Source organism: Scomber japonicus, chromosome 20 (genome assembly GCF_027409825.1).
Source record: "Scomber japonicus isolate fScoJap1 chromosome 20, fScoJap1.pri, whole genome shotgun sequence".
Lineage (NCBI taxonomy): Eukaryota > Metazoa > Chordata > Actinopteri > Scombriformes > Scombridae > Scomber > Scomber japonicus.
In genome coordinates this window covers 20,389,040-20,406,781 of record NC_070597.1, presented here as the reverse complement: position 1 = coordinate 20,406,781, position 17,742 = coordinate 20,389,040, and the positions used below count along the sequence as shown (strand labels likewise).

Genomic DNA, 17,742 nt, shown 5'->3' with positions numbered 1-17,742 from the left:
AGCTAAGCTAATCGGCTGCTGGCGCTAGCTTCATGTTGAATGATTGGATGTGAGAGTGGAGTCAATCATTTCACATAATTCTCAACAAAAAAAGTGCATTTCCTCAAATGCCGAAAAAGTCCTTCAAGCAACCAAATGTTAAACTGCGAGGATGATGAACTGAGACATTTTCGGCAAAGCTACAAAGAGGAAAAATCTAAATTATGGGCGTCCATCTTAGAAAAATATTTTATTCCACGAGTATATTTATAGTTCACGGGGTTTTTTTATCCTCATGAATTATGAAGCCACAAGCTAGTTTTAAAATTTGGTCTAAAACACCTTATAATGACTATTTTCTACATTCATTCTTTGTTTAGCAGCTATGTTGGTAACCGCTCTGACGTGTGTGGGACACAGAGCCTGGACGTAGTCCTTTGATCTCTGGCAGCAAACTCAATATAATGAGGTGACTTCATGATCACTGAGAATTTATGCTCATTGCATAAAACAGTTTTCAATTCAACAAATTCTGAGCCTTGTCCTTCTGAAACCCCACTCTGACATTTTCTCTATTTCCCATATAGTGGGCAAGTTGTAAATTGAGAGGTCCTGTGAAGTTTGCTGTGGGTGTGACACAAACTCACTAGGGTTTAAATTACCTTTGAAGTAGCGGCAAATCACCGCAGCAAAGCAGTTTTGGCTCAGTGGCTACAGCTGGTTCACCACAGGAGTCAACATGGAGCTGATGTATTTCCATAAGGCATGTTGGCACAGTGGAGTTTGATAGCAGAAAATGTCATTCAATCAATGGAAAATATTCCTCAGACAAAATGAGCAAGAACTTCTTTCTAATGCTGCCACTCTGAAAGCACAATAATAACATTTTACACAAAGGAAGAATGTACTCAATAACTCAAAGGCAGAAAGAAGATTATTTGAATCTGTGATAACACAGGTGAAGATTTAACTTGTTGCACAGTGCCAGATACTGAGAATAGTTTTGTCTGTTTAGTTTATTTTTGAAAAAAATTGAGAGGTGAAAAGAATATAATATTTCACAAGCTGTAAATAAAGCAATGTGTCTATGTTGCTTACATGTTTTGCCAAAAACTGATTAGAGTTATTGAGGAAATTGTCCATGTACTAGTATGGTCTTTATCGGTAGAGTTAGCAGACCTTGAGTAGGTATAGTTTACTATTTTTGGGGTCAAGAGGAAACTTTGATGCTCGATTTTTAGGCTGGCAAGGACAAGAAGGCCGAAAACCATTATGGATGACATCATTAACAGCTTCTGACCTCGAATGTCAATACTGTGTTTCCTTGACAACTAAGCAAACCCAATATTCTGATGAATGCTGTGTAAAATTGTTTTAAGTTCTGGAAAAACTTAAGAAGTGGACCCTGAATTGGGATTGTTTTGATAAACTAGACCAGATTTGGTTTGATTTGTTGTTTATTTTAATGACTCTATGGGAAGTTTGACTCATTGCCATTCAATCCAGAAAATTAAAAAAGTTCAAAGGTTCTCACTGACAGAATGAAGAAGAGTTATAAATTAAGTGCTTGGAATTAAATGTCCTTTCCATTCAACAATATGTCCTCCGTCTTGTTCCTACATTTGGATGTTTGAGCTTCAGAATGATGTATGTGCAAAGTTTGACACTAGAAACTGTTTTTACATTCATCTGCCGAAAGTGGAACATTTCTCCATGCTCACCTTAAATCTCAGTTTATGGGGCGTACCTACGAGCATGATTTGTGAGATCACAATCAGTTTGGAGCCAATCGAGAGCCACTATATATATAACCTCTACATGTGTGATGTGGAAACTTGAAGCCTCCACTGCACAAACACTAGTGATTCATTTCTAAATGTGATTTGGGGTGACTACACACTAAAAATCCCTGGCCTTAAATTTCACCTAGTTTTGGTCAATATAGCATCAACACAATATTGGGTTAACTTTACCAGGTGATTAACAGTTAATAACAAACGGTGGCATGTAAGTTTAAAATGAGTAGAATAGATTATAAGACTTTAGTTTAGTGTGGGTAGATAACTCAACAGTAAAATAATAATAGCACAAAAACTGGTGAAAACATCCCTTTGTATTGAGCAGCTTTGTGGGTAACATTAACCCAGTTTTGTGCTGGTGCTATATTGACTCAAATAGGGTAACATTTTAACCCAGTCATTTGAAGTGTGTAACTAGCTCCACCCATCACATAAAACCACATTAACTATTAGTTAGTGGGACATAGCACAACAGTATGATAGGAGGAAGTGTGTGTGTTTGGATGTCACTCTCATTCATGCATCCTCCACCTTACTCCTCCTGACCTCACAAAAGGGATGGGGCAGTCTTGAGTGTTGGCCAACAGTCCTTTTGATAACATGCTGCACTATTAAACCAGACACGCTTTGAACAGTAGAGGATTTGATTTAAATCTCTCTTGTAATGAAACCTTGGAGAAATAATTAACATTACTGAAGGTAAAGACAACTTCCTTCATTTCATTGTGACTTAAAGATGTTTGACAGAGCTATAGGCTAATATCACACACATTTCAGGGCCACATTTACTCATTAGGGACCCCTTTACAAGACTTTGTCTTTGAGCCCTTATTGACCCACAAGGTCAAGTTTTAGAGACTTAAAAATCCAATGTGACATAGGCCCCCTCTATAAAACAGGGCCCAGAAATAAAGGCCCCATGTTACCCAATGTTTCTGATGGAAAGAGTCACAGGACAATCAGCCATTTCGGTGTAACGTAACTCATCTTCCTCACTTCCATGTCAGTTTGTTTTGCAACCCGTGATGAAATCATCAAAAGAAAAGTAACATGGGCAAGATTAGTTTTTCTAACCCTATTAGGACCAATTAGACAACCCTACGCTGAGTGATAACAGCATTTGATTACTCCCTGGGTGGAGACAGATGCTATCTGGCTCTGTTGTTGAAGCAGCACGACCTTTAAACACACCAGAGTTGTTCTGAAGGGGATCCCGATCCCAGCAGAGTCCTTTATCTCTGTTGTAGGACACAGTAGTGTCAAAGAGCCCCTTGTGATCACCCTCAGGACCAGTAGGGGGTATTTTAATAGCTGTCTGACCCGTGGTGACTCTTGCCTGCTGCCATCTCTCTCACAGGGTAACCATTGTGCTGCATGAGGAACACTGAAAGTAGAAGACGCTAAAAAGAAGTCTGGCGGTTCTTTTTTTCCTGTAAACTGTGCAGTTCTTTCTAAATGAAGTGTGTCAACAAGCAACAATATAAGTTTCACCTTGAGGCAAGAACACTGGTTAGCTCCACCCGTCCCTCAGACACATGACCTGCTGTAACACTTGTCAGTCATCTTGACAAGCTGTCAGCTAGTCTGAGGCTGAGATAACCATCTTCTGTAGTCTCCACACACTGCAAAAATCACAGCTGTGGTAAATGTTGACTTTTTTCGACCAGTCAAAGCTGAATCTGAGGCACCTCATCAAAACTACAGCACACAGTTACCTCCACCTTGGATGGACTAATACTAACACTGGCACATTGGTACACTAGTATTCAACTTTATGTGAAACAGTGAAAGGGTCCAGTTATTCATATTACAAAAAGAAGTGAAGTAAATCTGTAATTTTTTTCGTCCAGTTCAACATTGGCTACCTTGTAAATTTGCACCATTGACCAATGTAAAAACGGAGCGTCCAAAATGGTGGAAGCTAGCATATGTTTCTCACTGTAGTACAGCATCCATTTTTGTTTAATTTACCCCCCGTCTGTTAGAGAATAAACAGTTCCCCAAAGGAGAAATGCAGACGGTTATGAGACAGGAACTGATGATACAATACATGTTTTGAGTAACTAATGTGAACTTGTTGTCTTGTTAGCAACCAAACGAACTAGCTTGCTAAATCAAAGTTGGTTTGGCTTGGAGAGAATTTTCATTTATGTACAATCCTGTCAGGGAGGATTAACCAACCCAGTACCGGTACTAAAACCTATTTAAAAAATCATGCCCCTTGGCTTACTATCATGTTCGTTGTTAGTTTTCTGGCTGCTGTCTCTATGTTACTAAGCTTCTAGCATTGTTTATGCCAATTTCAGACTACACAATATCAGCCCAATAATAGTCCGACCTAACAAACATAGGGTGTCTGGACTGAAAATTGGCAATAGGGGTGACAATTCTTTTTATCTAGTGTAGTGTATCATACTGGATGACAACCGATCCCACATCTGGGACACCTCACAACATCTTGACAAAAAGCCTAGAATGTCAAAAAAAAATTCTCTCACCAAGTATGATAACTTCCGCAATGTGTTTTGCAATGTTGGTCAATTGGTGAACAGAGCGTTCTTCTGCATACAATTGTAAACAGGAGTTACAAGAAAAAGAGGAATGATGTTGTTGGTACAACTCATGCTGTGAGCTGGAACTGTAAAAGGGAGGAAAGGTTCATGAGGTAACCAGTCAGCCAGTATCACACACACACCACTTCAGATACCACTGTTTGCTTCATATTCCTGAAAATCCTTCCCTGGCACCGCCAATGACATGAAAGATGAAAAGCTATTGCTGCAATCCATTGTACTCAGAACTTTTCAACATGGAAAAGTGCCATGGAACGGTCATGTACGCTGGACCGTTCCATATGCAATATTGCAGTGCACACAGTGAACAGTAAGCAGAATTGCCTTTTCATATTTTTAAAATTCATGTAGTGTCTGTGAAACGTGCTGTAACAGCTTTAAGGTTGGCATTTCCATTTAGTGGATCTGTGCTTGAAGTCTTTGTGAGCAGGCAGTATAAGCCTACTCCTGCAGTGTCTTTTAAAATGTGTTCATCTGTTAAATCAGCTGCTATAGTGTTGGGTTGGAATGAAACTTCAATGTTTTCCTGAGAAGATGCACTGGGACACATTTAGATTGGAAGTTGGGATGTCGGTAACACCAACTCAGAACTATCCGAGTGTAGTTGTGTGTTTTAGCCAAGACACAGCAAGAATGTATGACTGTATAATCATCTAATTTGACACAGTGACATCTTACCATTATATTGTGTAGTCTGAACCTGGTATTACTTTGCAAGGACAAGTAGACGAGCTTTGCTGTGGCATTTTCTGATGTGACCACACCACGACACTGTTTCTAGAAAGAGATGCTGCTGTTGATTTTTTAAATATTTCAGTAATGGGAGATCCACAAATAAAGTTCCATTCAACTCTATTGTATTTGAGTGGAGAAATAATTATGTCTCAAAAGCCTTTTTTTGTTATTTGCTTTAATTTACCAATAGAAAAATAATATATAAAATATGTTCTATGGGCTAACAAGTCAATTTAACATTAACTTGAAAACTACCCACAAAAAAAGTGTTTAGTTTATTGAAAAGCAAGTTTTCTTTAAAAGAGCCAATAGGATACAGGCATAACACACACCGTCATACTGATAATGATGTGAAAAACTCCTGTGTTGTTATTTTCACGTTGCACACTGCAGCTTTAAAACCTCATAGGTCTCAGTGTGTGACCTTAATGGCTTCAGGATTAAATACATCCACACCACCCTGTCAGATTCTCTGCTCAACTTAAATCAACACTCATGAGCAGTTACCCTGAACTAAAAGCGGTGCATGTCTCTCGTTGGCTGTGCGCTCCGAAGCGTCACCATCTGTCATCCAGCGGCAGCGCTTCATGCATGCGTCCACCCCGGGTCTCCTCCCATTGTAGAAACAGCTGTAGACCGTGAACCGTGGAGTGTGGGTCTGACACGGATTACCTGGATACCGGCCGTTTAGTCTGGGTGGCCATCAACCAGCGAGCGAGCACAGAGGGACAATTTCTTTCTCTGTTTTCTCAGAATACTTGAAAAAAAACTTTGTCCAATTTTCTTTTTGCATTGGAAACATCAGCTATGGCAAGCCGGCTTTTTCACATTCTGCATTTATTGGTGATTCTGCAGTCCAGCGGGGGTAAAGTCCTAACTGAGGATCTTGATGAAGTCGTGCGTCAAGGTGGAGATGTCCCGTCGCCTGAAGAGCAGCGCGTATTTGCGCACGAAAGCGCAAACAAGGATATGGTCTCCATCAGCATGTTCAAAGTGTACGAGAAGTACAGTAAAGAGCCGCGGAGTCAAAGGGACGGAAACACCGTGAGGAGTTTCAAAGCTGTCCCGGGTGAGTGATCCCACACCTTCATTTCTGTAATGAACAGAAATGTCCAAAATAAATAACAGATACTACTTATGCCTTGAAAGTAAAGTCTAGTATCCAAAAAGTAGTTTTTATTATTTTATATGCATCACTATTCTTCCTTATTGAAAATCCCTCAGGTATCTTCTGGTTCTTGTATTCTTATTAACTTTTGGATATTGATTAGACCTTCATTTTTAAAGAAATGTATTAAAACATTTTAAAGACCAACATTTCCCAAATTAAAAAGAAAAAAGATTCACATTTTTTAAGCATCATTTTGTGTCACTCAAGTTATATCCATTTGGTGATTATTACATTACATTACAAGCACTACAAAAGGACAAATGTATATATTTTATAATGGTAGCAATTTAAAAAGTATAAAGTGTGAATCAGGATAAAATCCTATGTTTATTTGCCCTTTAAAAAGTATAATGTTACAGTTTAATTTAGAAGTTATTACAACACAAGCAAGGATCTGGTCAGGAGAAAACAACAAGAGTAAGTGCCATGAAGCTAAATTTTGGTGTAATAGGATGTAGGTGCCAAATAACATTAATCTAAAATATGATTAATAGAACTGTTTTATGCTTCTTATCTTTAAATTATGCACTGATTGTTGAGGGTACTTATTCATTTGTACCGCACATTTCAAGTTCCTTTCACAGACTGAAAATGCATGCCACATAAACAGAAATGCAGAACATTCTGAATAATATTGACCAGTCAAATCACTTACACAACACATACATTTAAAAAAAAATCTTTATTACTTCATCAGTGGGACATCCTAAACAATCCTGAATGCAGGTGTTTTGTCAATCACAGAGCAACCCTCACTGCCCTTTAGGTTAAACATCTTCACCTCTATGCTCCGTCAGTGGTGTGATTTAGTGAACTGGGGGACTTTAAGTGTTGAGCACTGTTAGTTCCCCGGTAGCAGTAACAGTCTAGGTGTTAGACAAGAGAACCTATTATCACACCCAGACACCGGCTGCAAAGCGAAAAGCCTCAGAGGAGCTCTTTCTCCTATAAGCATTTCCATATGCCTCAGACCTACTGGACCGATCCAGTGTTTGTCTTTCAGGCTGTGGTGGAAGTGTGGGAGACAAGGTTGAACTTCAAGAGGATAGTGATCTAGGATGAGGTTTTGGTCATGTGTGAGGCAGGCACTTAACTGTGCCGCGCTTAATATTTCCCATGCTGATGCTTATGTCAGTCAGATATATTGAGCAACACTTTGCACAACACATATTGGATGCAGTTATTCATGTCAGTCAAACATGTAAGATAAAGGAGAAAAAATTAGAGAGGGGAGAAAAACTTCAAAGAAGCTACTTGATCGCATTTTTATCGTTCATTTCAGAGCAGGATCCACTGATCAGTTGAATGACTTCATGCTTTTATTTAGACTGAAAAAGATTAGATCTTTGATTGATCAATCTTTTCCCCAAAGGCATTAGACAAAGTACAAAAAGCATGGCAGACATGAGGAAAATACAGCTGGTTTTCTCAGTTCCAAAACAGTTGAGAGAAACAAGGTTTTTACGTGCTTTGCATGGGAAAGAATTATGATGAGTTGAGTAATATGCATGTGTTTAGCCCATACTTTAAAAATCTGACTCAGCAAGTTTTTAACAGCATGGAGACCATGTTTTTATTGTCAGTTTTTCTTTTAATTTCTTTTTTCAAATCCCCCAGGAGTCTTGCATGGCAAAGATGTGTTCCAATTCAACTTATCCTCCATCCAAGACTCAGAGGTCATTCTCTTTGCGTCTTTTCACTTCCTCTACAAACGCCCCCGCCACCACCAGCGACCGTGGCATTTCCGAAGGCCTCGCCACCCGTCTGGCAGCCTCCAGCATCCTCCCTCCTCACAGCTCCTCATCCATGGATCGTCCCCAAACTCTGCTTTTGCAACGCCACTGGGAAACATAACTCTGACGCCTTTCAAGAAAGGCTCTTGGCAATCGAGGGATATCACAGCAGTGGTGAAACAAGCCAGAGATGTCAAAGAGCTCGTGGTCACGGTGGAGTTTGATATGGGATTTGGGGCGGCTCGGATGCAACAGAGGAGTCCTCACGGCCATGAGCGCCTCTCTCCAGCCAACCTGCCATATATTTTGCTATACGCTGATGATCGAGCCATAGACGAACCAAACAGTGTAGCCATGTCACTCCAGCGCTACGGGCCCTTTCCGGTAGGGGAGGATTCGTCCACCTCAGCTTCAAGGATCCGGAGGGAGCTTCAACACCAGATCCACACAAATGACATTCCAGAGGTCCAGTTCAACACCTTAAAGAACCATGAACTGTGGCAGAGCACATTTTTCCCCGCCAAATCTAAAGCAGTGATCAAACCAGGAAGGAAGCCGGGCCAGGAGATCAGCGAGGGCTTGAGTAAGCCGCAGGTGCTGAGCTTTGATGAGCGGACAATGAAGAAGGCCAGGAGGAGACAGTGGAGCGAGCCCAGAGTGTGCTCCAGGCGCTACCTAAGGGTGGACTTCGCTGACATTGGCTGGAGCGAGTGGGTGTTGGCCCCAAAGTCGTTTGATGCCTACTACTGTGCCGGCACATGTGGATTCCCCATCCCTAAGGTGAGCCATCTTCTGGGATAGTATGGGATAGGGAGCTTCTCACTGGATTTATTTTCAGTAAACTTGGAAGATCAACTTGGAATTAAGATAATAGCATATGTAGATAATCACAAAGACTGACACCGTTGTCAATGTTAAAAGCAGGGACATTACAATACACAAAAGATAAGATAAAATCATCATCAGTCACCAAGAAACTTTCTTAAAAGCAAAAGGCAAAATTGGCAAATAGAAGAAATATACAAAGAATTGTAACCAATTAAAAGTGTTTCAGTCAGAGCACTTTTTGCCTGTTTTGCCCCTCATGTAACCAGGTATCTTTCTAGATATTCACCTTCATTTTGACCGTGCAGAAAAAAATGTTTGTTCAGTTGTGTTGTAATAATAATCCCTCTTCACGACTGCTTACTTCCTCAGGTGGTGCGTCCATCCAATCACGCCACCATCCAGAGCATCGTCAGAGCTGTGGGAATCGTCCCTGGTGTTCCCGAACCATGCTGCGTACCAGAGAAGATGAGTCCTCTCAGCGTACTTTTCCTTGACCTGCACAGGAATATGGTGCTCAAAGTTTACCCCGGCATGTCTGTGGATACGTGTGCCTGTCGGTAGGGTAGAAAACACCAGAGCTGCCAAATATGCAATCAATGCGAATGAAAGACAGCGAGGAGGACATAACTAGATTGAGCATAAAGAAGGAAGGCATTTTTCAGATGGAATAACAGTAGTGGTGAGACTCAATGGGGACAGCTGAGAGAGCTTTGAAATACATTGAAATGACTGGCAGGGCTGTAGTTCTTAGGTCTGGTCTAGAGAAGTCCTTTTTGACTTCTTAGACCAACTCAGCTTTTTCCTGCTTATTTCATGATTTTCATAGATTATTTTTTCTCCACCTTTATTTTCTTCCCACCTCTAAAAACAATTCAAGAAAGTGCACTTATAGAAACCTGTGTATGTAATGATCTGTTGATATTTAACAAGCTTCCCCAGTACTTTTTTAGTTCTTGTTTATGCCTGTTTCAATCTTGGATGGGGCTTGAGGTGCTCTAATCTCACTCTGGATTCAAGACTCTACTGGACTTAATTGTAGAACTGGCTCAGGCTTGACTAAAACAGTCTTGTCCACAGCCCTTATTAGTTTTCTAGGCATATTTGTGATGTGGGTTTCAACAGTTTCTGAAAATTCTCTGACATCAGTTTCCTCTGTATGGTGTCTGCTGCTTGTCTCTGTCTCCGTCAGATTTAAGTGCAGTTTGGACAAACTGATAAATTGCACTTTGACTCGAAGACTTAGGAGGGTTTTGGACACAGAGCCTGTATGGCAGTACATATTCATCCTTCAAATTTACCAACCTTTGTCATGTAAATACTGTAGTTACTAATGAAAACTAAATGGTACTTGTTTTTAAATCACTCCGAGTGATGCATTGAACACCTCCCACATATTAGCGAGAAATGTTATTCATGCATGAGAGGTAATATCTTTCTTTAACTATATTTCCATAGTTATTTGTTTATATCTTGTATATAATGAGTGCGCTTTGACAACAATTGAGATTTAATATAGCAGAACAGTGTGCAGCATGTGTCTGCTTCATGCTACACCACAGAAGAAAATAGTGCTTTGCTGCCACCTGCTGTGCATATTGGGAAAATTGAAGGGACTTTTAAATGAAAAGGTTAATGTACCTCCTGTGGCTATTCAGTATTTTTCCCTCATAGACATAAATACTGTGCACCCAAATGACATGTACAGTTTCTAGTTTGTACAGTAATGATAGTAGATTTCCATAATTAAAAAGGGATACATGTATCCACCCTTGTAACTGTATGGCTAAAAGTGTATTTGAATAGTTATATGCTATGTACTTTCACAAATCATAAATATAGTGTATGCTTACTATGGAAATAAACTGAATTGTACATACAGTCAAAGATACTTGTTTACTTTGAAGTAAAAAGTATAGACTAGACATTTGACATACAGTATGTTTTGCCATATCTTATAAATACCATACATTTATACCTACGTGGAGGTTATTTAAAAGATTGGTTCATACATTGTTGTAATATGCTGATGTTAATTTTTTTAATTAAAAATGGCCAGTCATTGCGTCAAATACTATGATAGAGTTTCCTCTCTGAACAAAGTTACAATTAAGAAGTCTGAAAACCTTTATATTGTAAATGTTTATTTACATTTTTGCTTTTTTTAATATAAAACCAGTAATATCTCTTTCTCTGACAGCAGTGAATAAGTGACAACGGTGAGCCTCCCCACCTCATGACCCTCGAGAATTATGCAGTTCCCCTCAGCCCTACAGGACATATGCTGTAGCATGTTTGACTTCATTGTTTTGCTTTTATGGTCTGCAACATTACTGTTTCCATTCACTTTCACCACTTTCAAAATCATTTCCATACACATTAGGCAGACAACACCAAACAACAGAAAGAGAAAGTTAGCAACAAGCTGGTGGACGTAGCCTTTAGCCTTTGCAGCCTTTAGCTGCTTGAGGGCCACATATTTCCCTTAGGAGTTAGTAAAAAAAACAAAAAAGAGCTATAAGGGGGTGATAATATATCAGTTTTGTAGTTGCAGTTCAGTAGTTATACCACTGGCCCCATATGGTGAAAAAAAATCAGGTAGTGCTGCTTTAAAGAGCTGTTAACAATTAAAAAAAAAGTGTTCGGACAGTTTGAATGTTCTTTGAAGCTGTTTGAAATGCTTTTGCAGCATGATAAGAAATAAATTAGGGAGGAAACACTTGAGGCATTTCTGAATTTCCGGACATTAAAAGTCATGTTGGATAATGGGTCAAAACATTAACCACTGACAGCGTCAGCATACCGTGAATATAAACCATCAAACCCTGTAATTTGACTGTTTTTGATAAATATTTCTCAACACAGTAATAACACAGCCCTGAATAATCTAATCACCACCGTTTCACAACAGACCTTTCTCCCTCCACTTTTCCCTACTGTGTTTGTTTTGCTCCTGCATGCCTACATTATTTGCTGCATCCATGCCAGTAGATTTTGTCGTCGCCTTTCATCACTGATGGACTCCATAGAGAGGAACCCTTAATAGCCTGAACAGCCAAGAATGAAAGCATTTCTATGAAACTCAGCATGAACCAGCAAGTGACTGCATGGGTGAAAGGCAGAAATTCCAAGATAGGCCGGATTCAGGCCAACGTCCCCAGTTACATTGGCTTGTGATTTGGGCTCGAACCCCCCACAGAAGCTATCCCATGATCCATCTAGGACATACTGGATGTAGTGATGAAGGCCACCATCATCATGCCTTTGTCCATCTTGCCAATGTTGTGAAATAATTTCTGTTCTCATGCCTATCAGACTTTATAGAGTCCTAGTATCAGCCTTTATCAATTCATAAGTGTCATTCACAGTCAGTGTCTGGCTGTTCTTTCTTCAGAAAAAGTGTTTTATGTTATGTTTGGGAGAAACAGAAGACAATGGGTAGTCAGAGATATCCATCATGGATGAACAGAAAACATAAACTACATAAATGTGACCTTCATCTACAGAAACGCCAGAGAGTAATGTGTATTAATACTGTCCTCACCTCTCCACTGACAGGCGATCACTGGGGAATATGAAGTGCAGAAAAAAAACACAAGTCAATAATTGTCTATCATGCATTAGCCCTGTGAGCCCTTGGCAACCTGACCAAGGCATACTTTGTGAGCTGGCTGTCCTCCCTGACCTCGTTCAGATTAAATGGATGGATGAACAGAAGTGAAATGGCTGAGCCACCATCAGTAGAGTATCTTGCTCCCTCTGCATTTTCTATACAGGAGATATATTAGATCTGTACTAAGTTTGTAAATATTTTTCCATCTATTATACTAATCCATTTCAAATCAGTTTAAAACAAATCGATGGGTCAATGATGATTTAAGTGGTAGACCTGATCATATTAGTAAACCTTCTATATTATGTGAAATAATGTATTTATGTTCTCTAATGCCAGTATTGGACAATAACACGTTACTTACTTTTTCAGTAATGAGAAGTGAAATTCAGCAATTAAATTACAGTTACTATTCCCATTAGCACAGTAGCTGTTACTTCAGCAGTTTCAGGGTCAGCTTTTCGCTGTCTTACTGGGAGCTTGATCAGAGACATGAATGGAACAGAAGAAACCTTCATGAAATCAATATTTGTTGTGACCACCCTTTGTCTTCAAAAGAGCAGCAACTCTCCTCAGTACACCTGCACACAGTTTTTTCCAGGTACTTGGCAGGTTGGTTGTTCCTGCATCTTGGAGACGTTGCCACATTTCTTCTGTGGATTTTGGTATCTCAGCTGATTCTGTCTCTTCATGTAATCCCAGACTGACTCCATGGTGTTGAGATCAGGGCTTTGTGGGGGCCAAAGCATCTGTTACAGGACTCCTCCTTGTTGCTAAAGATAGTTATTTATGACTCTGTCTGTATGTTTGGGGTCATTGTAGAATACATTTGAGACTGATCACATCACTTCCTGATGGTATTACATTATGGATAAGAATCAAAACGTCTGAAGTGCCTAAAACTTTTTTCTTCTGTATGAATCTCCAAAACACATTTCGGTATCTGTAGCAGCTACATTACCTATGCATGTTTGGACATGAGTTAAGAAAAGAGTGACTTGTCAGAGACATGATGGTGGTGGTAAAGAACACAGTGTGATGAAGGCTATGTGTTTCTTCTAAATGATTACAGTTTTGTTCCACTGGCCTCTTTCACCCTCAAGCTGGGAAAAGGCATTTTATGAAAATGCCTGTTTGTCAGTGACCTCACAGTTTCCACTGGTTCTCTCATTATCGCTGTCAAATGTTTACAGTGTCTTCATTAGCAGCCAGCCTTCTACTGATAACAAGGCTTAAAATAAGGTATCAATAGCAGCGATAAGCATGTCCAAACTACTATTATAGTTGACACAAGATTCAGTGTTTACTCTGGGAGCATGGGAGCGGACATCAGGACAGTGGTCCTTGCATTGGGGATCTCCATTTTCAAACCTTGTCATCGCAAAGTCTGTTTTCAAGCCGGGAAGAAGGTAAAGTTTGCACCAGCTCGTCTGAGTAGAAAGAGTCTCATTTCAAAATGCAGAACTCAAGAACATTCTTGCTCCAGTTGTGTTTGAGTCTGATGGTTTCTACTGGCTCCTGCACCTGTAAGCCTCTCAATAATGACATTCAAAGAGGGGACCCTGAGGGATTTTACTCTCATTTGTCAGAGGAGGCTCTTCTGGAGGAGGAAGACATGGACTCGAACATGGAGAACCTCCTGGGAACCATGAAGGAGGACTTTCTGAGGAAACTCAACCTGTCAGACGTTCCTCAAGAGCACAGCAAGATCTACCCTCCTCAATTCATGATGGAGCTCTACGACAAGTATGCGTCTGACAGCATGGCAATCCCTCAGTCTGATGTCATACGAAGCTTCACTGTTCAAGGTACAATGTGAAATAATCTTATATGGAAGGGAGGCACTCCCTGTTAATAATGATAACACTCAACCTTGTAGCTGCTGGAACTATCTACCTCCCTGCCAAAATGAATAGGTTACCTTGTTAGAATAACTGGTCCATATTATCAACATTTGACTTAATAGAGGTTCCTTCCTCTTTGTAGCTACAGAAAAACATGGAATATATGCAATACGATTTTACTGGCAAGTAAAAGGTTTAATAGTTAAATTATTCAGTCAGGTTTCTTAGAACTATGCTAGTATCCTGGTTTTAATGATGGCAATGTTGGTCTGTCAATCAGTGGTTTGGTCAATCTTTAAAATTTGTATGGATATTTATTTTCCTCAGGGGATGATGCCTACTGACCAATTTACCTTTAGAACCACCATGACTTTGCTTTTATAGATTATTATTTTGAGTAAAATCTGGATGAATTATAATCACTTCACATGCAGAATTTTCATGCAGTGAAATCTAAATTTCAAGTACTTTGTTTTATGATTATATACTTCCAAAATTAACATTACCATCAGTCTCAGCTGCACTCTATGGTAAGCTCATAATGTGGTGTCCCAACCTTTTTGAAGCAATATATTTGAGACTCCCCATCACTGGTTGCAGCCATTTCACCCAAAGTGTTCATTTTCTTCATTTTAGGCCTCAATGAGGTAAAATTGTCCAGTAAAAACTTACTTTTTCCCCTTTTTTTCAAGAACATAATTTTGGGTAGCAGAAATATGTGTTCTGTTTTTTTCTCTTGTTAATCATCAGGACCCCTCAGATTTAACTTGAGACCCCCTTTGCAGATTGGAAAACCTTTGCGCTATAAGTATCCCAGAACACCTCTTTCATTTTATAGTTGTAATACAGTCATTCATTGACCCATGATAGCCTAATTACTGCTTCCAAAGACTGAAATACTATGGCCAAATAAAAACATATCAAATAGTGATTCTCTGCTACGTAACCCCCCATCTGACACCACAGACTTTCAGTTGCAGTTTTAGATAAACCCTCTGACCTCTTCCTATCTCTACAGATATAACTCACTCAATGACAAATGGCACAAAGTCAAAGCACAGGCTGCTGTTCAACATCAGCATCCCCAGCCATGAAAAGATCACCACTGCTGAACTACAGCTTTTCTTCCTCCCGGATGCCAGGTCAAGTGTCACCTCCCACAGTTTCAAGACCACCGTCAAAGTCTACGAAGTGGATTACAACGATTTCAAATCTACAACCCAACTACTGGTTGGCCGAGAGGTGACAGGGTTGCAGAGCACGTGGGTGACATTGGATGTGACTACAGCTATTCAGAGCTGGATCATGTCAGGCCATGGAATGACTGGATTTGATGTAGCAGTGGATGGAAAGGACTGTGGGCTTTCTGGAGAAGGAGCAGCTGGCTGTTATAATATGAGTATGTCTGTTGGAGATAACACTTCAGCAGCTTTAATAGTCTTCTCAGATGACCTGGGTAGCAGGAAGAGGGAGACAAAGAAGGAACTACAAGAGATGATCCTGCATGAAGAAGAAGCCATCTTACACTCAGGTGCTGACTGGAACAGAGGGGATGAACTTCAAAACCAGATTCTGGAGGCCCAGCACCCACGGAGGAGGAAAAGAAAGGCTGAGAGGGAGTACTGCAGACGGACCTCGCTCAGAGTAAACTTTAAGGATATCGGCTGGGACAGCTGGATCGTGGCACCTCCAGAATATGATGCATTTCAATGTCGAGGATTGTGTTACCACCCACTGACGGATGAAACAACCCCGTCCAAGCATGCCCTCATCCAGACGCTGATCAACATCAGGAACCCCAAGAAGGCCAACATGGCATGTTGTGTCCCCATCAAACTGGACCCCATCACTGTCATGTATCAGGAGAATGGACGCCTCACTATCAGATACCTGTATGAGGAGATGAAGGTGGCAGAGTGTGGGTGCAGGTAGAATTGGTGTAAACTTGTTGCATCACAGATGATTGTAATGGTTTTGGTGCATTTAATTCATTACAGGCTGATGTTCACTGGTGATAGGTCATATACCAACCTCCATGCCCATGGTTTCCAAACAAAATAGATCCATATGTGAAACTGAAAAAAGACAGCTTTTTAAAGTTTTTAGCTTAACACGACAAAACAGAAAACCATAAAAATCAGATGTTTACATAATGTATTTAATACACATTGAAAAGCTTGACCTTATGTCTTGCTGTTTCAATTTATGGTATTTTGCCAGTAGAAGTGTATTATTTTTTATGTAGTCAATGAAAAAAAGAAACATGAAAAAATGACAAGTAAGAAGTATGAAAGAAATTAAAAAAAAAAAACATCCATACATTTTTTTTGGAAACGTACATCTTTAATTACTACTACAACTACTACAAAATGACATTTTTTGTTGTATTTTTAGTGATAGATTAAAATGAATGAATGCTGAACCAGATCCATTAGCAATGCCATGTTATTATATATGAGGTGTAAAATTGACCTGGCAGTAGTAGGATGACATTTAATCACAGCTGTTCATCTGCTAATCTTTTGCTAGACATAATGTAAATCTGTACATTACTATTGTAATTTGTTTATATTAATATATATATGAAGTAGTGTGTAAGCACATAGAGATATGGGAACTGTACAGTATGCCTAGCTATTATGCTACATTGCTGCTGTTGCAGCAGATATCAGACAGATATCATCCTTTTAATAAAAATCATCCAAATGAATAGACAAGCTGCTAACCCTATACAAATTAAACCATATACCTTCTAGCTGAAAGATTTTACTGTATATCTCATGATGTCCACATGTTATTTCTGATGCTTTCCAACCCTGAAATAAATTTAAAAATTTGCAATCACTCATTTCATTTACATTGCTCATCGCATACAGTATTCAGTAACATTAACTCTCTCAAACCTATTTGATGAAGTCTTCTAATTTCTATACAAATACAATTTACCATAGCTGACTTGTTGCCTACTTTTGCTCCTATTTTAAATTAAATAAATGTGATAATTAAACAAATAGGTCTCTCTAGAATTAAATTCTACTTAAAACTTCTCCCACAATCATGCCTCACTTAAAGCTCGAAAACATTTCAGTCATTCCACTAATTCCAGCTAATTATTTGCTTCCCACAGGATTTCACTGGGTGAAAGTCTGCCATTTCTGAGTAAGCCTCATTATACAGTACTGTAACTGCAGTTAAACTGAATTAAAGTTTCATACATGATGCATTTGCAATTGTAAAAGAAACCTCACAAGGTAACAATTTTAATAGCATGTTCAAGGTCATTTATTGTGACTGGTTGGGTAGATTATTTGCTTTCAGTTATCAAGATAACAACTGAGTGTAACAGAAGAGATTTTTTATCTTGTGCTGATATGTTTTAAATGTGTCAGGGAGGCAGATTTTTCCCTCTCTACAAATTGTACTGTGTCTATAATTAACCATCATCTGTGGATCTTTGCAGCTGTTTGTTC

At 39.5% G+C, this 17,742-nt stretch overlaps 2 protein-coding genes across 2 annotated transcripts; both read left to right on the top strand.

Annotated features, from left to right (window-relative positions):
• The first annotated feature begins 5,890 nt into the window (after positions 1–5,890).
• gdf10b (growth differentiation factor 10b) lies at positions 5,891–9,543 on the top strand. The gene is made up of 3 exons (XM_053342011.1): positions 5,891–6,155; positions 7,875–8,770; positions 9,188–9,543. The coding sequence occupies exons 1-3, from the start codon at positions 5,894–5,896 to the stop codon at positions 9,377–9,379; spliced, it is 1,350 nt and encodes a 449-aa protein (XP_053197986.1). The 5' UTR covers positions 5,891–5,893; the 3' UTR covers positions 9,380–9,543.
• A 4,201-nt stretch (positions 9,544–13,744) lies between these two features.
• On the top strand, positions 13,745–16,695 carry gdf2 (growth differentiation factor 2). Its single transcript, XM_053342012.1, has 3 exons — positions 13,745–13,837; positions 13,915–14,236; positions 15,291–16,695. The coding sequence occupies exons 1-3, from the start codon at positions 13,745–13,747 to the stop codon at positions 16,202–16,204; spliced, it is 1,329 nt and encodes a 442-aa protein (XP_053197987.1). The 3' UTR covers positions 16,205–16,695.
• The last annotated feature ends 1,047 nt before the right edge of the window (positions 16,696–17,742 follow it).

What these genes read in the sequence shown, in the direction of transcription:
- gdf10b (XM_053342011.1), top strand. Translation starts at nt 5,894, where the DNA reads ATGGCAAGCCGGCTTTTTCACATTCTGCATTTATTGGTGATTCTGCAG. An exon ending in GAGTTTCAAAGCTGTCCCGG is followed by an intron (nt 6,156 to 7,874) that starts GTGAGTGATCCC and finishes CAAATCCCCCAG; the next exon opens with GAGTCTTGCATGGCAAAGAT. An exon ending in GTGGATTCCCCATCCCTAAG is followed by an intron (nt 8,771 to 9,187) that starts GTGAGCCATCTT and finishes TTACTTCCTCAG; the next exon opens with GTGGTGCGTCCATCCAATCA.
- gdf2 (XM_053342012.1), top strand. Translation starts at nt 13,745, where the DNA reads ATGGGAGCGGACATCAGGACAGTGGTCCTTGCATTGGGGATCTCCATT. An exon ending in GTTTTCAAGCCGGGAAGAAG is followed by an intron (nt 13,838 to 13,914) that starts GTAAAGTTTGCA and finishes TTCTTGCTCCAG; the next exon opens with TTGTGTTTGAGTCTGATGGT. An exon ending in ACGAAGCTTCACTGTTCAAG is followed by an intron (nt 14,237 to 15,290) that starts GTACAATGTGAA and finishes CTATCTCTACAG; the next exon opens with ATATAACTCACTCAATGACA.